We start from the raw sequence: 24,938 nt of genomic DNA on the forward strand, positions 1-24,938 counted from the left end.
GCATTTTCCAATCTTGCTTTGTCTCTGTTTTCTTTCTTCATAATTCTCTCTACTATCAACTCTACTACGGTTCTTGTCCTCTGAGCTGCTCTGGTCCTGTTCTGTTCTGCTATACCCGATACCTTCTACGCCCTGATCCAATACAGCGAGCACCATTGTATCGCCCTCCCCCCGACGAGACGAGTCGAGGTGAACCGGCGTCCCTCGCACCGAGCGGCCCCCTTTTGGCAAAGAGCCCCCCCCACAGGCACAAGCACAAGCGTCTCCGACACGTCCATAGTTCACTGCCCACTGTACCGTTCACCATCTCTCGAATCCTACATTTCCATCATTATCCCGCGCCCCGGGAAATTGTTGTTATACCGACTGCAACTGCAATTCCTCACCTTTCTCGACTCGCACTCGCACTCAGCGCCCCTTGTTGTATTCGCCATTGCCTTTCGGTCGTATACGCTATCGTTTCGCTTCGTTTTACAGTACTTTCTTGCTCCGTACAACTTCCCATTTCCACGGGCTCGTTCGCTATTCCCACCCAGGAACAGCGCCTCTCAGCGACGAGATTGAGATTCGCCCCCTGGCTTTCACGATAGACTTCGTTCGGCATTGGATCGCATGCTGAGATCCTGAGACCCTCTCTAGCGCTCAGAACTGCAACGACGTTTTTCTGCTGCTCCATTTTCCATATTCCACAGCTTTCGCCACCACCGAGCAAAGAGAGATCTCCCACGAGCCCAGACACACCCAAACGTCGTCACGCATACTGCCGTCAGTCCCCGCAATCACTTGAACCGTCCCGGGGCTCGCTCGCTGCTCCATATGGACGCCCAGACCACAACGGCCGAACCTCAACATCCTTATCCTTCCAGTCCTTGGACATCTGCCTCGACGATATCATCGAGCACACCGAATCCGACGACACCATCGGCGACGAGTACTCACAGCGCTTCCGCCGTCGAGGGCTCCTTCTTCCCCGACCCGTCCGCCACACAATTCCATTCTCACCTCGATCTCCTCCCCTTTCTCCTCCCACAGCAGTCCAACATCTACCACGCTCAACTCCTCCACTACAATAAGCTCATCTCCCCATCCCGCGGCGGCGGCCTGCAGACACCGCCACTCCCTCCCGTCATCTCTGCTCCTCATATCCAGGCAGCGCCTCGGTCGCGATCTTCTAGCAAGGTGTCGCTAAGAGACGCCTCCGGTAAGGGGAGCACAGCTGGAGGCCATGGGAGTAGGTCACATCAGAATTTAGACAAGAGTCGATCGGTTGCAACCTCCAAGGAGGTTCCGTCCAAAATGTCTTCAAAGCAGGCCGCCGACTCATCGAGGCATTTACCCCGACGGTCCGCACCTTCGGCTCAGTCCCACTCTAGTTCAGTGCCCTCGACACCTCACCAGCACGCTCGCCAATTTTCTCTTGAGGACCGCGAGCCGTCGCCCACGGGGACAAATAACCATTCCCCACGATCAGCTTATTCTGAGACACATAGCACGTTATCCTCACTCCAGCCTTTACCGCCGCGAATATCGAGTTGCAAATACGAGACTGCCCAAATAAATTCTCGAAGGAGAATACCGTATTCGGTCGGCAATGATCGTCTGGAAAAGCTGGACTTGAGGACGGTCAAGAGCAAGTTGACCGAGGATGAGGAGCGAAAGTTGGCGACAGATATGAGAGAGGTCTACGACCGATTACTCCCCACCGCTGCCGTCGAAGAGAATCGGAAGAAGTTAGTCTCGAAGCTCGAAAAGACCTTCAACGACGAATGGCCAGGACACGATATCCGCGTGAATCTTTTTGGGTCCTCTGGGAATCTTCTTTGTTCGGATGATTCTGATGGTACGTCCACACCCTCAATATGCATAATTTACAGACTAACCCTATCTAGTGGACATCTGCATCACAACCACATGGCGCGAATTGGAGGATGTCTGCATGATCGCCAACCTCCTAGCAAAGCGTATGTATCTTTCCCCAATTCGCTAACAACTCGCTGACATCAACAGGGGGAATGGAGAAGGTTGTCTGTATTTCGGCCGCCAAGGTGCCCATCGTCAAGATCTGGGATCCTGAACTGGGCCTCGCCTGCGATATGAATGTCAACAATACTCTTGCGCTCGAAAATACACGCATGGTTCGAACATATATCGATATTGACCCGAGAGTTCGAGAGCTTGCAATGATTATAAAGTATTGGACACGGAGAAGAATAGTTAATGATGCCGGTATGTTGTTTTGCCACCCCCTTCAACTTGTCTAACGGTTTAATAGCGTTTGGTGGCACATTGAGTTCCTACACATGGATCTGCTTGATTATTGCGTTTCTGCAGCTGCGCAGCCCTCCCGTTCTTCCTGCATTGCATCAGTCGCCACATAAGTTACCCAAACCCGACGGTACCACCCCCGATTTCGCGGACGATATTGACAAACTGGCTGGTTATGGAAAGAAGAACAAGTCATCTACTGCGGAGCTTTTGTTTCAGTTCTTTCGCTTCTACGCCCACGAGTTCGATTACGATAAGCACGTTCTCTCGGTGCGGCACGGCAAACTGATCACAAAACACGAAAAGAAGTGGCATTATGCGATCAACAACCAGCTCTGTGTGGAAGAACCGTTCAATACTTCTCGTAACCTCGGAAATACCGCCGATGACTATTCTTTTCGCGGTTTACATATGGAGTTACGTCGAGCATTTGACCTGATTTCGGTGGCAAACTTCGAGGAGGCATGCGAGCAGTACGTGTTCCCTAAAGAGGAGGAAAGAGTATGGTCTCGACCAGCACCGCAACCTCGACCTGCTCTGCTTAGGAGTTCCTCACAGACACACTCAGGCCGAGGAGGTCGTGGGAACCACCGTGGCGGAAGACATAACAATAATTACCGAGGCGGAAATTCGAATCGACGTGCATCTGCAGGTGTTCCACAGTTCGACGCCAACAACAACAATATGTTTATGCAGCCGGTCAATATGGCACAGGATCTACAATGGTACCAAAATCAACAGTTCCAGTTTCAGTACGCACAGCAGGATCTCATGACTCAAATGGCGTTGCACCAGGAGAACATGCGACTCTTGTATGCCAGTCAATCACCAGCATTTATGCAGCATCAAGCCCAGGCTCAGGCTCAAGCGATGGGTCAACAGCAGCAACAACAGAGGATGTCTACAAGTACAGGATCTGGCCAGCAGCAGCCTCAACAGACATCAGATCGTTCCAGGACAAACTCATTTGATAATCCACCGCTCAGCGCTCCTATTCGACCAGACTTGTATGCTCTATATGGAATGACTTTGGGCACGCCCTTTTTTCCTCAAGCGGGCACAAGTTATGGAACGTATCCCTCGTCTCCTGCTAGTACCTCGGGTGCTACCCAAGACTTTCGTCGCCCGCTCCAGCGAAATGGTATAAATAATGAAACAGGTGTCCAAGGATCCAACAGTGCTCTTCGTTCACATTCGCAGCCCGCATCTCGATCTCCGTCTACAGCACAAGCAGCTCCCGGTTATTTCGGTGCCCAATCTTACAATGGGCCAAGCCATTCTCGAGGTGTTAACGGCAATCCAATTCCAAGCTTTATGTCTGATGATACAGAATTCGACGAGACTCCCAAGGCACACACGGACTCGCCACAATCGGAAGAGGGCAAATACTCTGTTTATCTGTCAGAAAGCCCAAGTCCCAGCAAGCAGCCTCAGCCACAAGCTGTGATGAATGGTCTTGGTTTTGGGGATGTCTCCGGTCAGAGCCCAGGGCGACGACGACTCTCGACAGATCAACTTCCTCAGACAATTCTCGACCGCCGAATGAAGAGGACATCCCGATCGCCTTCACCTTTAGGCCATGCACGAAATTTCTCATCTAATGCATCATCGGCACCTTTGGCACAAGGCCCTTTCCCTGGAGGTCAAAACAAGAACCTTTCGCGCCCATTGGTTGTTAATGGATCTAGTCTCAAGACAAGCGTGACCCAAAGCCCACGGCAACCACCTTCGGGAACAGGTAGCACTACATCGGATGAGTCGACCAACCTTGAGAACCCATTGCAGATTCACGGCTCAAATGGTGTTCCCAACTTTCCTGTTGATGGACCCGTCATGCCGCAGGCTGTACCTGAAGCAGCTATGAACCAACAAGGTGCCTACAACCCGGTTCCCGTAGCGGCCAATGGATCCGCTGCCCCAATGATGGCTGCAGCCCCATCCACGGCAGACGATCCATCATTCCGCGATCGTATCGCGATGATGAGCGCTCACTACATGGCAAGTCCTCATATTGTACAGGACCCGATGGTGGCGGCAAACTCTCGACTGTCTCCTTCGACACGCCAGCGCCTGATGTCGCGTCAGCAGAATGGCATGATTGCTCCTCTTGATCTTGCCATTGCTGAAAACCGCATCAACAGACCACCAGTTGGTCAAGATTTTGCTCATCTCTCACCAGTTTACGAGAACCGCACTCCCTCACCCACAGTCCTTCGAAAGGATGGGCCTTGGAAGTCGGAGAAGCAGAACAGCCCTAAGACAGGACGAGGAGAGGGACCAAAGTCCAGCCAGAAGACTGAGGAGCGAGCTCAGGAGCCTCAGGAGGGTACAAAGTCTCAGAAGAACCAGAAGTCGGGTTCTCAAAAGGTCAATGGAGCCCGAGAAAACGGCCACGTTCGTGGAGCTAGAAGTGAAACCGACGGCGGTTGGCAAAAAGCAGGCAAGGGAAAGAAAAAGGGCGCTAACAACAACGGACAACAAGGAAATGGCGAGCAGCCTCCCAAGCACGAATCGGAACGAAAGGGCGGCTAATCGGTAGTCTCGATCTGAGAAGCGACGAGACATGTCGACGGTTCCCTTGACGAGTGTCTTGGGGATAAGCCCTTGTAGCAGGACCTTGATCTCAACCGGCAGTTTTTTATTTTGGATAAGTCAACTTGCAATGCTGGCACGCAATCAACGATTCACAATGACTTGAAAAGCCTAAAAGCATGAGGGCGAGAGCGGGCACATTGGAGATTATTCTGGATGGCTTCCAGATATTGACATATGTAGCGAGAGTGTACGATTGATGTCCAACGGTGTTACTCATAGCATTTATACCGCAGCGGTCTGCGGACTTGACATACAAATTGGCAACGTCGGGGAGCGGCATGGAAGAGCAGAAGGACAGCAAAGCCGGATCTGCTGGCTAGATGAGAGTGAAGATGGATGGATGGTTGGCTGGTCGGTCGGTTGGTTGGTTGCAAGCACACATGGAAACGAAGAGGCGTTGGCGTCTTTCTACACATGGCCGGTTGGGAGGAGGCGTTTTATATACACAGCTGCAATTGCATTTAAGACAAGTCCATCTTAAGGGGGGCAGGACAGCGGTTCATATCCTTACAGGCTGCATGGGCAAAGAAGGGTCAAGCGGTTTTTTTTAGATGGTTGTCAGTAAAAAGCATGGGCAGATGTAACGAAGCACAGAAAAGAGATACATGAAAGTTTTAATGCATATTAGTTTCTTGAATTGCGAAGACGGCTCCATACTACGTAGTCGATCAGTAGGTTAGCAGTCGATGATGAAGCATTCGCCATCCCCGCGGTCTCCACTCGGAGCTCCGCGGTGATGATCTCCGGATCAGACAATAACTCGGACTACTATATGATTTATCGCCCTTTTCATTCCGTATAACCGCCAAATCGGTGGGGCCGATGCCGAAGTCCCGTCAATCTTAGATGCAAAGCACGATTACATGATGTATTATCCAATATTCTGCAGCTTCTCGCGCGGTAATTTTGTTCACTCCCGAGAGCTTATCAATAGAGGGGTTTCATTACTAAGGGCCATAGTTGTCTTTGAGAGGCTGAAATAGTGCTGACACATTGGTTCCGTTAGTTGCCGTTTGATAGATCGGGTATGTAAGTTGAAGTATAAAGACGTCGGTATGATTCCACTTCAAGGTCATTGTGTTCCTCACACTTGTTCTCATACCTCGGACTCTACTCTCACGATAAAAGAGTTTTGGCTGTTCGCACATACACTATCACGATGAGCATGCTCTCAGCTGAAGTCACGGAATGGGGTCAACCTCCCAAGTCCATCAAAGTTCCCCCTCCTGCAGCCCCAGTTCACGACAACGAGACAGAGATCAAAGTCCTCGCTGCCGGCCTTCACCAACTCGTCCGCACACGCGCGGCGGGAAAACACTACACTGCTACTGAACTCCCTCACGTTCCCGGCGTCGACGGTGTAGGCATCAATCTCTCTACCGGCAAGAAAGTCTACTTCTCGCTCCTTGGTACAAAGCAGGGCAGTTATGCTGAGATCGTCAATGCGCCAACTCACAACATCGTTGAGCTTCCCGAGGGCGTAGACCCTGTTGTTGCAGCTGCTATGGTCAACCCCGTCATGGCGAGTTGGATGGCGTTGAGGAAGCGTGTTGATTGGACTGGAAAGGAGGGCAAACCTTACAAAGTCTTCATCAACGGCGTCACCAGCGCCAGTGGAAAGATCGCTATCAAAGTAGCGCGTCACCTCGGTGCAACAACCGTCGTCGGCGCAGCTCGTAACAAAGACGCGTTGTCAAAGCTCGACCTCGACGCCAGCGTTGTCCTTCAAGAACCCAACGCCACAGATTTCTCCGCCGCCGCAGACGCAGACATTGTTCTCGATTTCCTTTACGGACCGTGGCCCAATGCGTTCCTGTTGAGTCCCAGCACAGCTAGTGCTAAGAACCCTATTACGTGGATCAACATTGGGTCTATGGCGGGTGATATTGGTGATATCTCGGCGATGGGGCTGAGGAGGAGAGATGTTACGGTGCGGGGCTCGGGGCCGGGAGCGTGGGATCCGAGGCAGCTGGGGGTTGAGACGGAGGGAATGTTGAAGGTTCTTGTGGGTTTGGGAGATGAAGGGTTGAAGAAGTATAGGATTGAGGATGTTGAGGATGGTTGGGGTGATAAGGGGAGGGATAGAGTTGTTTTTGTGTTTAGTGAGTAGGCTTGAGGGGGAGTGAGTGAGTATAGGGTGAGGATGAATGAGTTGTGATAATGAGATGCGATAAATGACAATGACATAAATTGACCCCTTTACCATCAATAAATTGCTATTTCTTATGATATTTTTTTCGTTTAAGGATACTTCCAATATGATGAACACCGTGTTGGCAGATCGTCAGTGAGAAGAGATGATACCGAATGTGTCAGTCCGGCGTAAAAGTTGTGTCAAAGACGAGAGGCTCGTCAATTCTTCACCACAAATCCCCCAACTTCAAGATTTACGCAAGATCGGCAAAAGTCAACAAGAATACAAATCATCTACTGACAGATTTTCATTATCGGGTTCCGAGAAATAAAATGAGTCTACTGAGTAAATGCATCGGCTGCGGCTTGTCGCCTTATAACCATGCGAAGGGCGCCAAGATGAACTTGCTATGTTATGCAGTAGCCTAGCCCTGACAATAGAAATCGGGCATATTATGCTACAGATATGATATCATCGCATGGAATGAGGCAGTTGTCAAATGGATTATTATGCTTTCAACGCCTATCGATGGTTCTGACCGTTGAACGTTGCCTGGAATACGATGCATGTACAGTACATGTTTCATGCATGCAGCTTTTGATGCCTGCTCTGCTGAAAAGCTGACACGAAGCGGAATAATACCGACAATAGAATCCAATTAGGGAATACCGTATTCGTCAACAACACTGGCTTGTGATTGCTCTATGACGGAAACCTTGAGCGGAGATGATTGAGAAGTCCCTTGCCTTGGCTACGATGCTGTGGACCTTCACGTCACATGCTGCTAGAAGAAGGAAATATTAGAAACTGCTCAGTACGAGTTCATGAATAGCAAGAGACAAGCTGGCGGACTTGAAGGAATATTTCAAGGCAGCTCAGTCCCTGATATACAAATAAGATGGCTCGTCTCATAGTCCACTGCTGAGTCCTACATCGCGATAAGATTGAGTGAGTGAGTAAGTTTTTGAGACTCCTCCCCCGCAATGCATCTTACCTCTTTGCGCCAGATGCAGCGACGAACTTACTGGGGATAGAGATCCACTGAACAAGCAGGCATTGCATTCCCATAAATGTCATGCTAATTGCATCAGTTATGACAGTGTACTTTCTGTAGGAAAGTACCGTATCATGGATGCTTTCTCCTTACGCCTCTTATCCGTGTCTCAACTCAATTCATCTGCCTCCGTCGGAACGGTCCGTACTGTGTCAATCTTCCCAATACCGTCCCTTCTCCAACTCAAATTACCATTCATTTCCTTTACCTCTTCTCACCGTCTCCCCTTAGACTCGAATTCGTTTGCGACCCCTCTCCTCATCGCTGTTGCACAAGAGAAACTAAGAGTCTATGGGCGCCCGCTAATAAAGGCCCAGACGCCAAGTTGTGATTGCCCCAGTTTTCAACCCCAGCTTCGTCAGAACCCCCAGACTCCGTCCGACCAGAGCCAGAGGCTGAGGGAATGTCCTAACCCACCTTTAATACCCAAGCGTCCTCCACTTTCTGTCAATGACTTCCCGGGTCCCGATCTTGACCTTGCATTGACTTTGATCTGAAGACGACGAGAATAACTGAAGACGCAAATCACCGACTCTCCAGACTTCGATTTTACGGTCGACAGCTTGAATCTTCACTTGACTCGTCGGTACCCCATCGCGCGCCTAATCTTCCCAGAGGAGTTTGGTCTGAACGTGGCAATACCAGTTCCAGCCGTCTGGGACCATCCACCAACGTCGCACCAAAGATCCGACAACCCCGGCCGTACGGACGATCCAAAGACGACTTCGACTCTACATACACGAAACAGCTAGAGACCCAACCCGCATCTCGAATACATTACAAACCTCCATACGCTTCCCTCCAGCGAGGCACCTCTTTGCCACGCTGTGACTACAATGCTGTGGTCAGGCGCTGGCATTGACGCTGCGCTCCTCATCGCGGCCTGATGCGCTCCCTCCGAAACTCCGTTCCGTCCGGTGACAAACAATCTAATCTATCCATGAGGGTCGATATGGTCTCAAGAACCTCTAGCGATGGCCCTCCACCCGGAGGCGGCCGACAATGGAAATCACTGATCAACAAGATCCCGAGACGAGGGGTATGCTAGTCGAATTCATGATCAGAGGACTCATACTGACGAAGTGTTATTAGATCAAAATAATCAGTCAACATGCCCCCGAAACTAGTACCTCCGACCTCGACCTTCACCTCAGATCTCCAGATAGCCACTCCACGAATCCTTTAGAAAGCCAAGAAACCCATATCCGACAACTGCAGACCATTGTTCAGCGGATGCCTCGTAACTTTCCCACTACGCCCAACCATGTCGACTCAGCCTACAAAGATTTCACAAAACATAAGGAGCAATGTGCTACGTTATGCCGACATATTCTGACAGAAGAACTCGGTCGCGGTTCTCGTAATGGTGGCGACATCCCCCGCCGTGACTCAACCGTCGAGTCCCCACAAAGTCCTGGCCAGATCTACGATACAAGGAGCTCTTTCAGTGGAAGAAGTCTAGCTGAGGTTGTCTCTGGAAGTGTTGGAAAGAGCATACATCAGACTGATGCCTGGCTGTCCTCTGTGCGCGACTGGAAGAACTACCTTGAGTCCCTTGCCGATGCTTGCCGGACGAGTCTAATTGAGACCTACAAGAACAATGAGCGCGATGCAACGCCGGAACAGGTGGAAGCCTTGTTCACGAATAAGCGATTTAGAAAGGAGGCTGTGCAGCGAATGCGCAATGCCAGTGTAACCCGGGTCATGTCGGCAGATCCCCAATTCGTGTGTGGTCCTGGTCAGATATGCAAGAGACCAACAGCTGACAAATTGTAGTTTCCGAAATATGAAATGCGCTTTTACGATTACGAGAGAATCAAGCAGGAGTTGAACGAGATACGGCAGCTTCTACAGACAGGAGAGTCAGGCATCTCACCTGACCGAACCATCAAAGAGTTTGCCATCTCACAGCGCGGCGATGCTATACTAGAGTTCGCCAACAATGGACCTGGATGTAACCACAGCAATCCAGCACTACGTTTTCGAGTCTCGTCTTACATGCTCGCTGAGACGTCACCTATCTTTGCGCGCATGTTTGCAGGGCACTCTAGCAGTCTCCATCTTTACGACGATGACGATATCTCGACACTGCTCCCGTTACCCCCAACAAAATACTTCTGTAAGGATGGCTCCGAAGCCAAGCTTTACCGCATGCCGCAGGTTGAGTTGAATCACCTGGGTTCTCTGGAGATTCTATTACACGCAGCACACATGCATAACGAAATGGTTCCACGAGAAATCGAGTTCGAGCAGTTCGTTGCTATCGCCGAGTGCTGCATGCGATACAAGAGTACTTCACCTCTGGAACTCATCGTTGAGCATCGATGGCTGCCACAATGGATGCACAAAGGTGCCGATGACATGCCTGATGGGCTCTTAGTGATCAGCTACGCTTTTGGACTCCGTCGACTATTTTCACGAATGTCGAAGACTACAATTCTGAACCTTGTCGATGAGAAAGAGTTACTAGCTAAACCCTGGCCACAGAAAATTAAGGATAAAATATGGGCTGTTCGTTGCGCAAAGATGGCACAAATTCATGAGTGTTGCGTCAGTACTATCCGAGAATACATGCGGGAACCAACACACAATACGTTGGAAGGTTCGGAAGAGCTTTCATTGGATACGCGAGCCAGCTTTTCCTCGGACAGTTTACCACCGACGATGTTGACGAGTACGCCAAGATGTCCCAAGGGCAGTCATTGGTGTGACGCCACAAACCTCGGATGGCTAATGCTACTTTACAATGAGATGAACCTCCTGCCTCATATCATGGCGCCAGATGTTTTGTCTCACTTACCCAGGACACAACCACAATCGAAGAGCCTGGCACAGATTGTCGATGCGTTAAGAAGGATTCCCGCGCCGCCAACACCGGTCCATCGAGGCGTGTGTGATCCTGGGCCAATGTTTCGCTCTGCTATCAGTGATATTTATAACAGCGTGCTGGGCCTGACACTATTTGACATCAGTGGGAAGAGCCATGGTTGGGGGCTCTCGAAGCACAGAGAAAGAGAACCTCAAACTCAGCTCAACAAAGGCCTTGATCGGATGGCTGCACCTGATCCGAACTACAGCGTCGCCACCGAGTTCCCCGAGATCGTTCGTCTTCGTATCTTATGTCAGCTGGATGAAATCGATGATCTTCACACAGCAGCGATGATCAACCGCGCATACTACGAGACCTACAAGAAGCATGAACTGTATTTAATGAGGAACATTCTCCGCATGGATCGGAAACGAACAGCGACTCGCAGTCACATACCAATCGGCCCTACCACCAACGAAGAGAAAGTCCTCAGAGATGAATCGGAAGTGCTGAAGCGCACACCAGCGGATACTGCAGACGGCATCACTCTTCATAGCGTCGTTGAAACAGAAGGAGACTACACAGACTCCGACTCCGACAGTGATAGCCTTTACTCAACTTCAGTGACTCCATCCCTTCCAAGATCAGCTGCTACTACAAGCACAACCACCAAGGGACGTGATTACCAGGGATCGTCAGACCCTGTGCTGATCACGGATAGCCCCGCACGGACACCACGGGCCCGGACCGGGACACCCACATCAAGATCCACTGGCATCGGATCTCCGACGACCCCTCGGCAGGCCGCATTTGACCCACCACCGCCTCCAACCACGGCACCACCGATAACCACAATCGACGAACCTCCTCTCACGGTCGAGGAAGCAAACCGAATTCTTTGGCCAGAAGACGCCATCCGAGCTTCCGAGTCACCATTACCAATAGCTCCAACAGGCATAGAAGGCATTCGCGAAAAGTTCCGCGCCGGTGATCCCGCGTTTGACGCTGGGCTTGAAGAGAAGACTCTTGTACCGACTGGTGAAAAGCAGTTGCGAAGTGAACATGACAGACAGGTTGGACTACTCAAAGGCGGTGAATCTTCAAGTAAATGATGCAAAGATCTACATGACATTTATACGTTTGCATACGCAATTTTTGAACATCTATATATAATAGCGAGCGATGTTTGGATGGACATGATATATGCCGTGGTTTGGATGCATGGCGCCCAAGTAACTTAGCATGGCATGGCACGCTGATACCCTTTGGCGCGAGGAGTTGAACTGTTGGATATACTTGATATTTTATATTGGTCGACCATGGATTATTTGGCGTTGAATAAACTCGTTTTATGGAAATCTATGCGTCATACCTTTTGCTTTTTGTTTGTCCTGTGACATAACTTGTACAATATTGATACGGTGCTTTAGCGCGCCATGATCAACAAAGTACGTCCCGACCTCATTCACTCACGCATGCATATACTGATGTTTCAGTTTCTCTCCTCATTCATCTCACAAATCCTACTCATAACATCAATCAATACGAACAATTGCCGCCGCTTTAAACCTTGTCTGTCATGTCATCGGAAGCCAACATATGGATATGATAAACTCTGTCCCTCCTGGGTATATTCACCTGACTCAAATATCCAGTAAGTGTAATACCGTAAGGAATAGGGTAGGTAGCTGCTAATAGTTCATCCTAGCATTACCAGAGATCGGGAATGGTTTGAGGATGATTACATGGCTTTCAGCAGCATCGTCTACCATACACGTAATAAGCCGTGGGATAACGCAATGCAGCAGATCGAAGTCGGACCATGCGGCCCTCCATTTGGCCGAGAGACAAAAGAAAGATCGCTATTCCACCCGCACGTCAGACACGACATACGGGCCAAGTGGCCAGCCGATGAGAGACATCGCTTCGAGAGGTACAGATCAACTCGCTCCCCTTCTGTTAACATCCGGCAAAAGCCCTGGTCGGAGGAAGAGTTACCGTGGCTTAAGAACGATGGCGTAAATTTCGACGAAATGGCCGAGAGGACTAAAAATTCTTATGACAAGGAACTACCTGCGTATGCTGGGAATCTCAAGACTCGTAAAATTGTTACAGTTTTGAGAGGAAAACACCGCACACGGTGGCTGAAGAACCCGTTCCAGGAGCACTTTGACCGTCATATGGGATACTGTGAATCGGAAGAGTGCGACTGGGGGTTTTTCCTACGCTCAGAGAGGTTTTGTGAATAAATTGTGGGGGGATACTAAGGGGTTCATGTATATGTATGGGTATAGGTATGAAGTTGATGATGACTGCAGGATGGCGGCTATGCAGGTTAAGGATATTATGAGTGAAGCGGGATTGGAGGTTTCTAGCGATGAGGAGTGGGAGGATATGGACGAGGATGATACGGACGAGGGCATGTGTGAGTGTGAGGATAATAAGTGCGAGTGCCCTAATGGCATTGACTAAGTTCCGAGAGAGTTGTGAAAGGATATACGGTATCTGAGATTGGTAGAATATGGTATGAGACTGTTGGTGGAGTTTGGTCTTGGCGAGATAGACTATGGAGAGATCGATGCTAGCTTCGGGGTTTAATGAAAGCTCCGCAGGCGTTCTCATATATCAAGATGCATACCAACTTAGTCATTAGGGATGTAGTGTAGTGGCTCTGCAATAATCCCTAGCTAACAGGACGATAATGGCTTGAAAGTTTGTGGCTTACAGCCTTATGTCAAAGTAGATGGCGACTCAGTTGGAAGAGAGGCTGGCCTGAAGATCCCACGCTTAGCTCAGCCAGAGTAGAGCAGATAGAGCATAGAGTAGATATGTCTATATAAGGTCAAAGACTTTTGACGGACTTGTATGGCGGTTGTCTTGAGTTTCGCAGATCCGGTCTTGAAAATACGGAATTACGGTTGTACTCGACCACTGAAAACAACTGGCTGTGAAAACTGCAACAGAATAAGCCCTCGTTATCAGCACCTTGGGCAACGTGCCCAAGCTTGGAATGCTATACTCTTATATTGCCTTTCGTTATGGCTTCTTACAAGTAAGTTTATTCGACGAGGATTGCCAAGAGTCACCTGGTGGCTTTCACGATTCGTTGAAGAAAAGCTGAACCCTCAAGCATGACTCTCAGGAACATCTTCCTCTCCTTCTGATCTAACTTCAGAGTGCCTCGTGGCTACCATTGCGTTAAGCCCTTATGAACGTCCCATTCCCCCTTGGTGAGTTCCCCGGAGCGCGCGTGTGTTCTCGTTATCTTATATCCAGTAGTTCTCCAGTCCAGCAGCCTCGTATCAAGCCCAGTTTTGGCCTTACCAACGCTCGGACTCTTAGTCCATCGGATTGGGGGTAGTAGCTGTCAATTTGATGAAAGCATGCTGGCTGATGGCTAGTCCCGAGGCTAAAGAGGAACCTGTCATCTGCTCGTGGGATCTAGTAGCTGTCTAATGCCTTCATTCGATTGTGTTGTCCACTCAGAGGGAGTCGATAGCGAAGCTACCAGGCTAGCAACTGCTTTTAGTTGAGTTTATTCCTTGACTAGAGCTCGAGCTCTAAGAAAGAACATGGAGCTGTGAATTATGAATAGTAACAGGAGCGATAGGTGGGTGCATGTTCGTGTGACCCAACAGCACAGCTTGGATCTTGAGCAACCAATAGTTTAATGGGAAAGATGAGCATAAAAGTGCAAATGTGATACGAAAATAGGATTCGAAGAAACTGTTATGCGCATTCGGCAGCCGGCATTCAAGCTTTCCACCTGTGTTGCCAACATCAGGAACGTCCACGGGACGAAGACATCGTTTACCATACCAGTTATTCGGTATCACCGTTGGACCCTGTAAACTGACATGGAAATAAACCATTGTTGGCATAAATTGGATGATCATCGTTGGATAAAACAGTAAAGAAGAGGCGGGATACTTCTGTAGATCGCTTACCCGGCGGTTTGCATCCTTCATGACACAGCAGTCCACCCCATTCCATTTGTCAAAGCCCAATACTCAATAATGCAACTAACACCTCTTCAAGCTTGAGTAATCAAGTCCGGCGGCCGACCTGGCGTCTAGAAGCTCTAAATAGTGAGCTATACAAAAAGCGTTGAAGTATTCGGGTAGAACCAGGAAAACTGAGACCGAGAGCATGGATAAACCTAAAACATTTAAATAACACAGGGTCCCAAGCATACAGTTAAGCTTTCCTTGCCCGAGACCCTTGCCAATCTTGGTTTACCTCGTTCTCTGATAGGAATGACATGTTATGGTCCAGGCCGTGAAAATGGGGCATCTAGCATTCCTCCGGGTTCCTGGAACCACCACGTTCTTGGCAAGGTTTAGCCTCATGTAAGGTCCCGACGGTTCTATATGTTCCTGCATTTAGAATAGCTTTAATAATAAACTTTATACTCGTACGTGAGGCTTCTTTTATAAAATGTTTTGACAATGTCGTGTAAGCTGTGCTGCTCTTTGTCCCCCCTTTGACAAAATCCACCTAGACAAAGCATTGTCACCAGCCCATTCTCTCTTTGTCACTCCTTATACCACAGCCCAAAATGAAGGTTGTTTACGCCTTGACGTTATGCCTGGGCATCGCTGATGCTGTGGTTCTCCCCGTCTTCTCAGCTCCCAAGGGTGGCTATGCACTTCCTCGACCTGATTCAGATGACACAACCGATTCTTCAAAGACTGCGGCAGGATCAAAGACAAATTTGGATTCTATGCTTCCTGTATTTGGAAAGGCAAAACCAAAGACTGGGTTTCCTGCTTCTGCTTTGTCGCGAAGAGTTGCCCGAATTGAGCAGACATATGGCTCTGATGACGAGTCTACAGACGACTCTGATGATACGCCCACGGATCCATCTGATGCTACTCCATCAAGTCCGCCTGATGACACGCCATCAGGCTCTTCAGATGATATTGACGAGGTGGTGTATGCCGAGCCATTCATGCAACCCACTTATGTCCGCTTTGGTCCAGCTCCTGTCGACAAGCCAGAAGTTGCTCCCAAGGCCAAGTCGAATTCAAAAGATACTGCGAGTGTAGCCAAGCATGGAGTAGACGATGACTCCAGCTCTGGAGGCCACAAGCAGAAAGGCAAGGATAAGAACAAGGGCAAAGATGACGCTACAAAGTCTCGCAAGAAGCCTGAGGATTCACCAAAAACATCTTCCAACAGTGCAACGGATTCAGTGTCTGTTACTGCCACAAGCACAGCAGCCCCCACAAGCCCGCCAAAAGGCGATGACAAGGGCAAAAGCAAGGGAAAAGGAAAGGGGAAGGGCAAAGATGGCGGTGGCAGGCATAACGGAGATGACGATGCTACCAAGTCTCGCACCAAGGTTGAAGATTCTACCAAGACTCGATCTTCTGCTCCTACCAAGACCTATTCTGATGATTCAGGAAAGGGTAAGGGGAAGGGTAAAGGAGATGGCAAGGGTAGACACGATGGTGGTGTTGATGCTACAAAGTCACGAGCCAAAGCAGAGGACTCTGAGACCAACTCCAAGAAGAGTTCCAAGAAGGGATCAAAAGACGACTCAAAGTCCAAGCCCTCAAAGAAATCCTTCATCACACATCAATCCGGCAAAACCTTCGATGCCGACAGCACCAAAGGCGGCGGCAAAAACGGCCCCGGCTACAACCCCTCCTTCGACGTCCCCAAGCTCAACAAAGGCTACATCCAAGCCATCCCCCCCAAAGCCAGCACCATCAACAACAAATTCAGCTCGCGTGTGAAGCCTCGCCCCCAACTCAACACAGAAAAGGTCCGTCCCCTTTCCTCCTCCTCCTCCTCCTCCTCCTCCCTCCTCAAGAGGGATGAAAGTAAAAATATACTGAGTCTCCGTGCAGCCGCGCCCTTCAACAGCGCCGCGATCGACCGCAAGAAGTGGTCAGTGACGTGTGATAGCGTGCACGAGGGGGATGACTGCAAGAATGCTATCGACGGGAACGGTGATACTATGTGGCATACCCAGTGGGAGGGCAGTGAGCCTGCGCCGCCGCATAGTATCACTGTTGATATGAAGAAGAGCTATAACGTCAATGGGATTTCTATGCTGCCCAGACAGGATGGCTCGCAGAATGGGTATATTGCGCAGCATCAAATATTCCTGAGCAAGGATGGGAAGACTTGGGGTTCACCTGTGGCGTATGGGAATTGGTACAGTGACTGGACTGTCAAGTATGCCAATTTCGATACGCAGCCTGCACGATTTGTCAAGCTCGTTGCTCTCACTGAGGCGAATGGCAATCCCTGGACAAGCATTGCAGAGCTCAATGTCTTTCAAGCGAACGACTACGTTCCTCCCCAAGCAACTCAAGGCGCTTGGGGTCCTACCATTAACTTCCCCATCATCCCCGTCGCTGGAACCGTTGATCCCAACACCGGCAAAGTCCTCGTCTGGTCATCCTGGGCTAGAGACACCATGTCTGGTGGTCCCGGTGGTCTAACGCTCACTTCAACATGGGACCCAGCAACTGGCCAAGTCGCAGAGCGTCAAGTCACAGAGACGAACCATGACATGTTCTGCCCCGGCATTTCCCTCGACGGAAACGGCCAACTCGTCGTTACAGGCGGTAACAATGCCGAGCGCACAAGCCTCTTCGACCCCGTCAAACAAGCCTGGGTATCCGGTCCCAACATGAAAGTCGCACGCGGGTATCAATCCTCCGCCACAACATCCACAGGCAAAGTCTTCACCATCGGAGGATCCTGGAGCGGCGGCGAGTCTTTCAAGAACGGCGAAGTATACGATCCGAAGAAGAAGACCTGGACACTGCTTAATAAAGCAGATGTTCAGAAGATGCTCACGAATGATGCGCAGGGCTTGTTCCGCTCTGATAACCACGCTTGGCTGTTTGGTTGGAAGAGCGGTACTGTGTTCCAGGCTGGGCCGAGTAAGAACATGAACTGGTATTACACTGAGAAGAAGAACGGCGATGTCAAGACTGCGGGGCAGAGGGCCTCTGATCGTGGTGTTGCGCCTGATGCTATGTGCGGAAATGCCATCATGTTTGACGCCGTCAAGGGCAAGATTCTGACTCATGGTGGAACTCCGAATTATCAAGACTCGGACGCTACTACTGATGCCCACATCATCACTGTCGGAAATCCTGGTGCGAATGTTTCTGTTGCTTACGCCAGTGAGGGTCTTTTCTTCCCTCGTGTGTTCCACAGCTCTGTTGTTCTTCCCAACGGCAACGTCTTCATCACAGGTGGTCAGCAATACGCTGTCCCGTTTGAAGACTCAACGCCTCAGTTGCAACCTGAGATGTACTATCCAGACAGAGATGTCTTTGAGCTCATGAAGCCCAATAACATCGTAAGGACATATCACAGCATCGCCCTCCTCCTTCCCGACGGAAGAGTCTTCAACGGCGGCGGTGGTCTCTGCGGCGGATGTGACACAAACCACTTCGACGCTCAACTCTACACTCCTCCCTACCTCTACGACTCAAAGGGCAAGTTAGCCACACGCCCCAAGATCACTTCCGTGTCTGTGTCCACCATCAAGGTTGGAGGAACAGTTACTGTTCAAACGGGCGGAGCTATCGTGCAAGCTTCCCTAGTACGGTACGGAACGGCTACGCACACTGTTAACAGTGACCAACGACGTATTCCGTTGACGTTAGCTAACGCAGGAAAGAATTCGTATTCGTTCCAGGTGCCTAGTGATCCTGGTGTTGCGCTGCCGGGATACTGGATGTTGTTTGTCATGGATAAGAATGGAGTGCCGAGTGTGGCTTCTACGATCAAGGTCACTGGTTCATAGGCGTTGTTTAGCACCATAGATTTCGTCTGATCAATTTTAACATAAAGTTCTACCATCTTTTCTCTTCTCTCTTCGTCAAACATGGTTCTCTTGCTGAAGTCGCTTAGTGGCATTACCCGGAATCCACCAGAGATATGCAGGTCTCGGTTGCTCTTCTGCGAATCATGATGATCAACTGGTTGGGTCATTGCGTGTGGTACAAGAGCCCAACGGCGCGGTTGTTTCAGCTATGCATATGCGTTGTTTGTTGGCAGCCTTGCCTTCGGGTTCAAGCATATTATCAGGGTTTCTCGCACAGGCAAGCTTATACTGTACTCTTTGAAGAATCTTTTCATAAGTTAAGTCTTAGAGATACAAATTATTTAAGAGCATTAGAGAAAGTGTCTTTGTCTCGTCTGAAATCACCCAACTCTGCATCCCCTTTCCCCTCCCCCTCCCCCTCCCCCTCCCCCAAATCGAATTCCCTCATTCAAAGAGCTACGCCTTTTCTTTGCAAGTCATGAAGGTCGTTCGGTACGAGCCATTCAATCGTAGCAATTTCGAGATTGTGCTCCAGAATTCAGACGAGAGGATAGTTGTTCCCAAAGTCATTATAAACCCATGTCCTTCACATATCGAAGACAATGATAAGACGAGCGACAGCAAGAAGGACAGCGGGGAAGAAGAGAGCGATGAAGGAGACGGAGAAGATGAGCAGAAGACTCCCAAAGACAATGATGAGGTCCAACATGGACACGCCTCTGACTCTGTAGTAACCCTATTTCCACCCGAGTCATAGGCATATACAGAGCTATCTCCTGGGTCAGAAGCCGACGATTCAATCAGAATTCTACGCAATTTTAACATTCTTTTCTTCGACAAAGAACACCCTCCCAACCAAGCTTTTCTCTACGCACGCGATGAGATCCGTCACTTATGTGATCGACCCTCGCGGCGATATTGAGGTCGTGCTAGCAGCACCCAAACCAATTCCACGGCGTTCCCTACCAAATGGACGATGCTCATCATCGTCCATGACGGGTGAAGAGGACGATGAGGAGGAGGAAGATGATTCCACGATCAAGATGGGAACCTTGGACAGCTTGTTCTACGGGACAACTAATCCCCAGGGGAAAGATAGAGAAGTCGAAATTCGAATGCGCGTTTCCAGCTACCATCTGTCTCTTGCATCTCCAGTCCTCTCTTCACAGCTGGAAATATCTCGTTCACGGCCGACAACGCGCGCTGCTCGACCAACCAACGCCCTACACCTCACGGGATGGGATGCGAAGGGGTTGGCCACCGTATTGAACATCATCCACGGTCAAAACTCTTAAGTACCCCGAAATATTGATTTCGGTTTTATTACACACATTGCCGTTGTCGCCCACCACCTTAAATGCGTCGAAGCAGTACAACTCTATTCGGAGATGTGGCTCTCAAGTTTCAGAACAGATAAAATACCCTATTTTTACAGCGCTTGCCTAACGTGGCTGTTTAACTCGTGGGTGTTTTCCTGGGAAAACGAGTTTTCGCATTGCGCACAATTGGTCTTCTCGGAATACAAAGGCCCTGGTACGGTTATCTTGCACGATCTTCGCCTGACTGAAGTGCTTGGTTGGCATTCCCACCAAACGTACCACGACCCTCAACTATCCATTGTCAGATAAGTTCGACGGCATGAGAATCGCCTTGATAAAGAAAGTTTTGGCGGCCCTCGAAAACCTAGAGCAGACCCTCTCCACCGAACATGGTTGTCCAGAAGCTGGGTTGGAACAATGCACTGCTATGGCACTTGGTGCGTTGATACGGGGAAAGCGAATGTCCCAGAACTTTGAGGAACCGTATGATTAACTCAGTTTATGGCAAGCTAGAGGACTTTCCTCAGATGGCAGTTGTGTGTTCTGATGAGAATCATGGTCAGAACTGTACTGTGTATGCAAGGATGAGGCCGGTCATCGACAGAGCGAAGGAGGAGATTGAGGATACTGAGTTGAGCTACTTTCAGTCCTGATAATATGAGCATGTTGCTTGAGTCTGGTAGTTGTCTATGTTAGAAATTTGTGGTGAGGCTGTGTCTCGTTGTTCCTGATCCACCTGTTCCTCTCCAGCCGAAGTATCCCTTATCTTGGACACAGCAATTTGCCAGTTTACCTCATCAGCAAAAGTTTATCCTTTACTGTCAAGATCAGTTTGAGGTTCAGGCTTCTGCTTGTGCTTCAGTGGTGCATCTGTTTTGACAGTGTCCGGCAGATGCAGGCTTCCGCCCTGGCACCTGGCACTCTTTCTCACAGAGCCGCCAAGGTAGCCTGAGGAAAGTTTTTTTCTCAGTTCTTCTCTTTACTTATTTGTTTCCCCTCCCTCATCTCAAGACTCTTCCTTCATTGTAGAATCTTTTCGCCTTCCCCATTCACCACCACGGCATCATGCCAGTCGTCACCCACGACGTAGTCCCTGATGGGGACATCTACATCGTTCTTAAGAACCCCAACGCTAAATGGACCGCTCCTCTCTTCAAACTTCGCAAACATGCTACCGACAAAGCTTCGTACATTCGAGACAAATGCTCTATGGATCTTCCCAAGTTGTTAAGGCTTGGACGTAAGGAAAAACATGTCGGCAAAGAACGCAGAAGCTAACACCTCGATACAGTGGAGCCTTATGAGTATCGAATTCGAGTGTCATCGCAGCACTTGATTACTGCTTGCCCCAAGTTCAAAAAGATGCTCCAAAGCCCCTGGAAAGAATCGGCACCCGTCAATGCAACATCTCCCTCGGAATCCTCGGATCAAGTTCCTTGCATACCTGCAATCCGTGAGATCTCAACATCCGGCTGGAATGTACATGCCCTAGTACAGGTACTCAATATTATTCATGGTCGCAACAAGGAGGTTACGCGAGGAGATACCACCCTTAGGTTCATTGCCGATATGACCGTCATTGTCAACTACTACGAATGCGTTGAAGCTGCAAGTCTTGCTGCAGATTTATGGAGGGAACGCGTAGATGTACCCAAAAAATATGGCAAGGAATCCATTGTGTTGCTATTCATCAGTTGGGTCTTCTCTTGGGACGCAATGTTCTCTTCAATGGCTCAGTTGGTGATGGAACATGGCGAAGGCTTAGAGCATGTTGAAACCAATAATCTCCCCATTGCTACAATCCTTGGTAAGGAACATCATACAGACAATGTGCGTCCAGACTACTAACAGTGACGTCAGAAAAGCTGCATAAGAAGAGACAGTGGTCTTTTCCAGTTGTCTTCAACCGACTCAATCACCTGCGCGGGGAACTGCTACAGGGCCGCATGGGTTGCAATCGTAAATGCAGGGACATGTTAGTCGGTAGACTTGGTGCGGCTAAGAACGACATGAACAAGAAATTTGGAAATTGGGACCGCAAACACAAAGGAATCTCTGTGGGCCTCGTGATGAGCACCCTGGACAACTATGCTTCACCCAAATGGAGGGACCCCGATGAAAAGGGGCGGGCTCATAGTCGGGACTGCAGTATCAAAAGTCTCATGCAACCAACTTTCAATTAGATCAAGGAGGAGTTCAGGAAGACCAAGCTCGCCGACTTCCAAGCTAAGAAGGTCTAAGAGATGCATGGTTCGCTGGCAACTGCGGATGAATGGGCGACTATGGACAGGCTGGACATAGGCACACAGATGGACGGATGGCGATCAGGGGGGTAGATTAAACCAGAGCCTGGGTCTAGGCCTGTATGTATCAAGAATAATCATCATTTTGAGATGCACCGGCTTCCTCATCTTGTGTTCACTGGTGACTTCAGCTGAGTACAAGACACTGAACTGCTCTTTGGGTAGCCAGACTTTAAATGGTCCTTCACTTTCTCCATTCCCGAAAGTAAAATGCGAGTTCTTAGCCCTATTGGTACAGAACTACAAGATCTCGAACACAAGGAGCCAAGAAAATGACGGCTGTTGCCTGTAGGGAGCTTCATTGTGATCATTTGACAGCTGTCAGCCGAGTTCTTGATCCCGAAATCTTCGTTTTAGTTCTCTGCTATGAGGTATAGGTTCCTGTTGGTGTTTCGGTGGTGAGGTGAATCTGCTCTGCCCAAGTCACTGCAGGAATGCTTCCAATCACAACCACTCTCGGTACGTCGATAAAGTATACATAGCCTTGTAGCACAGCTAACAAATGAGCAGGAAATCTCAACGAAAAGAGACTCGATCCCATCGAACAGATCAAGGATGGTCTTCAAGACGTACACAACACACTCCTCGAAGAATCAGGATGTGTCCAAGGCAATCGCATTTGCTCGTCGCTCACACTTGGTGTATTGGTTCATATGGTACACCAACATGAACATGCCGAGCCCCCCTTCATCGCTCCCCTTGATGGGTACAGTGTTTCCCCAGCTCTGAACCTGGTGAAAGAGTGCTCTGAGCCGATGCCGCTACATGATAATCCCGGGACAGAAAGGCTCACGTACATTGACGCCAACGATGGCCGAACTTACCCTTGCAGCATCAAAGGGAGAATGACGCCAGTGCTTCAGAAGGTCGACAGGGAGCTCTGGGGTATGCGCCCGGCCGACTCTAAAGACTAAGGTCGTATGATGGAGTTCGATGTTTCGCTGGTTGTCTGATAATGTTTGGAACTGCTTTCCTCGAGAGGTGGAGGATGCAAAGGAGATCACATACATAGCACATCTTCAGGAACAAGAGATTAGAATGGAATAGCTACTTGGGCAAACTTATTTATTAATCATGTAAACTCCTTCACTCCTATTTCTACTTGCTTCAGACTTTATAATCTTAGTCTACACTTAGACCTTTTCTTCCTTAATTAAGGCTAGAATAAAACGTCTTATAAAAACTTTCTATTTTCTTGATCTTCTTGTCTGGCTCCTCGATATTCCAGCCTGTGCCAGCATGTGAGAGGTCTGAGTTGTCAGTGACAGGCTGCCGAACCACAACCATTTCGTCCCATCTCCAACGCCGAAGGCGGGTTCTCCCCTCTTCACAACAAGCCTCCTCTCTCACTCTCAGATAGTATCTTCTTCCTTCATCTCTCTTCTTCACCCCTCAACTTCCTTCGCGACTAGGAAGCGTAGTGCATCATCCCAGGCGTAACCATGAAGTCTGTTTCGTACGTGATAGATCCTGATGGCGACATCGAACTCGTGCTCAATGAGCCAAATGTCCAGAATATCATCCCAGAAAGAGTCTTGTGTGGAGATGGAGAGGCCGCCAACGACTCACCCACCACGGACTTCAACAACTCAGTACTCCAAGGACGATACACAGTCTTTGATAACTTTGATACTCCTACATTTGTCGATGACTACGGCGATTTGGATTTCGTAGAAGAGACTCCCGACGTAGTGCGGATAAGAGTTTCTTCAAAGCACCTGACATTTGCCTCGAAAATTTTCAGCGCTATGCTTCAAGGCCCATGGTCTGAGGCCTCATCATTTCCTTCTCGGGGCAGCCCTCGCCAAGTTGCGACCTCTGACTGGGACGCTAAGGCCCTCGCCATCGTGCTTGATGCGATACACGGGCGTTTTCGACAGATCCCCAAGTATATCAACCTCGTCCTTCTGGCTCGTATCGCAACCATCGTCGACTACTATCAATGCTACGAGAGTATGGAGCTCATCAGTACCTTGTGGCTCTCTCAACAGTCTGTTACACAAGAAAACTCCGATTTGTACACCGAAAGCTCGTTACTGCGGCTTTATGTCGCGTGGGTCTTTGAGAGCGATGTTCTTTTCACTGCCGTGGCCCGTAGGGTCTTGAGGTACAGCAAAGGACTTTCAGAGTTCGATTTGAAGGAACTTCCCGTTGGTGGGGTTTTCGGTAAGCATATGCCAGGCGGACCCAAGTTCGATATGCTAACGCTGTATTAGATGTCCTGAATGACAAAAGAACGGAGCTTATCAGGAGGGTCCTGGAAGGTCTCGATATCCTTCAAGAAACGCTCCGCACTGAGGAGGAATGTCCCGGGTTGGGTTTATCTGACTGCTCATCCATGTTGCTTGGGACTTTGATGCGAGAGAGATTCAGATGGGATGATGAACTTACGCCCCTCGAGCCTCCTTACGACGGATACAGCGTTGTCACGATGCGAGCCTTGGTCGACGGGTTTCCCCGACCTAAACCATTACAGCCAAACTACGATAACTCTGGGCGCAGCAGCTCTGGAGAGCTCGACGTATATCATCGACGGTGCATGTGTACCATACAGGGGCGGATTCAAAAACTGATGAAGGGGATCAACAACGATATCAAGGGGTTCCGCCCTTCGCGCATTCAGGGCTGGGGGCTGCGTCAGAAGGAGAATGACTAAAGAGT

General features: G+C 49.6%; 7 protein-coding genes across 7 annotated transcripts; all 7 read left to right on the forward strand.

Annotated features, from left to right (window-relative positions):
• Nucleotides 1-718: 718 nt before the first annotated feature.
• On the forward strand, nucleotides 719-4,927 carry FOBCDRAFT_450 (uncharacterized protein). Its single transcript, XM_031180655.3, has 4 exons — nucleotides 719-1,840; nucleotides 1,890-1,961; nucleotides 2,008-2,226; nucleotides 2,273-4,927. Exons 1-4 carry the CDS (start codon nucleotides 817-819, stop codon nucleotides 4,795-4,797), a joined length of 3,840 nt encoding a protein of 1,279 aa, XP_031041423.2. The 5' UTR covers nucleotides 719-816; the 3' UTR covers nucleotides 4,798-4,927.
• A 737-nt stretch (nucleotides 4,928-5,664) lies between these two features.
• On the forward strand, nucleotides 5,665-7,089 carry FOBCDRAFT_210132 (uncharacterized protein). Its single transcript, XM_031180657.3, has one exon. It carries the CDS (start codon nucleotides 6,020-6,022, stop codon nucleotides 6,968-6,970), a length of 951 nt encoding a protein of 316 aa, XP_031041425.2. The 5' UTR covers nucleotides 5,665-6,019; the 3' UTR covers nucleotides 6,971-7,089.
• Nucleotides 7,090-8,487: 1,398 nt separating this feature from the next.
• On the forward strand, nucleotides 8,488-13,567 carry FOBCDRAFT_246480 (uncharacterized protein; the record flags this gene model as incomplete). Its single annotated transcript, XM_059610783.1, has 7 exons — nucleotides 8,488-9,087; nucleotides 9,141-9,773; nucleotides 9,825-11,961; nucleotides 12,288-12,305; nucleotides 12,556-13,060; nucleotides 13,152-13,282; nucleotides 13,545-13,567. The coding sequence occupies exons 1-7, from the start codon at nucleotides 8,935-8,937 to the stop codon at nucleotides 13,565-13,567; spliced, it is 3,600 nt and encodes a 1,199-aa protein (XP_059463767.1). The 5' UTR covers nucleotides 8,488-8,934.
• A 1,848-nt stretch (nucleotides 13,568-15,415) lies between these two features.
• On the forward strand, nucleotides 15,416-18,634 carry FOBCDRAFT_246481 (uncharacterized protein; the record flags this gene model as incomplete). Its single annotated transcript, XM_059610784.1, has 2 exons — nucleotides 15,416-18,435; nucleotides 18,466-18,634. 2 exons carry the CDS (start codon nucleotides 15,416-15,418, stop codon nucleotides 18,632-18,634), a joined length of 3,189 nt encoding a protein of 1,062 aa, XP_059463768.1.
• A 499-nt stretch (nucleotides 18,635-19,133) lies between these two features.
• On the forward strand, nucleotides 19,134-22,157 carry FOBCDRAFT_235053 (uncharacterized protein; the record flags this gene model as incomplete). Its single annotated transcript, XM_059610012.1, has 8 exons — nucleotides 19,134-19,385; nucleotides 19,498-19,936; nucleotides 20,024-20,121; nucleotides 20,225-20,411; nucleotides 20,473-20,510; nucleotides 21,004-21,214; nucleotides 21,266-21,781; nucleotides 21,835-22,157. The coding sequence occupies 8 exons, from the start codon at nucleotides 19,134-19,136 to the stop codon at nucleotides 22,155-22,157; spliced, it is 2,064 nt and encodes a 687-aa protein (XP_059466540.1).
• Nucleotides 22,158-22,711: 554 nt separating this feature from the next.
• Nucleotides 22,712-23,191, forward strand: FOBCDRAFT_266623 (uncharacterized protein; the record flags this gene model as incomplete). Its single annotated transcript, XM_059611396.1, has 2 exons — nucleotides 22,712-22,736; nucleotides 22,788-23,191. 2 exons carry the CDS (start codon nucleotides 22,712-22,714, stop codon nucleotides 23,189-23,191), a joined length of 429 nt encoding a protein of 142 aa, XP_059466541.1.
• Nucleotides 23,192-23,719: 528 nt separating this feature from the next.
• Nucleotides 23,720-24,933, forward strand: FOBCDRAFT_313448 (uncharacterized protein; the record flags this gene model as incomplete). The annotated part of the gene is made up of 2 exons (XM_059611955.1): nucleotides 23,720-24,443; nucleotides 24,494-24,933. 2 exons carry the CDS (start codon nucleotides 23,720-23,722, stop codon nucleotides 24,931-24,933), a joined length of 1,164 nt encoding a protein of 387 aa, XP_059466542.1.
• Between the last annotated feature and the right edge of the window lie 5 nt (nucleotides 24,934-24,938).

The sequence above is a fragment of the Fusarium oxysporum genome, chromosome I (assembly GCF_013085055.1).
Source record: "Fusarium oxysporum Fo47 chromosome I, complete sequence".
NCBI classification, from domain to species: domain Eukaryota; kingdom Fungi; phylum Ascomycota; class Sordariomycetes; order Hypocreales; family Nectriaceae; genus Fusarium; species Fusarium oxysporum.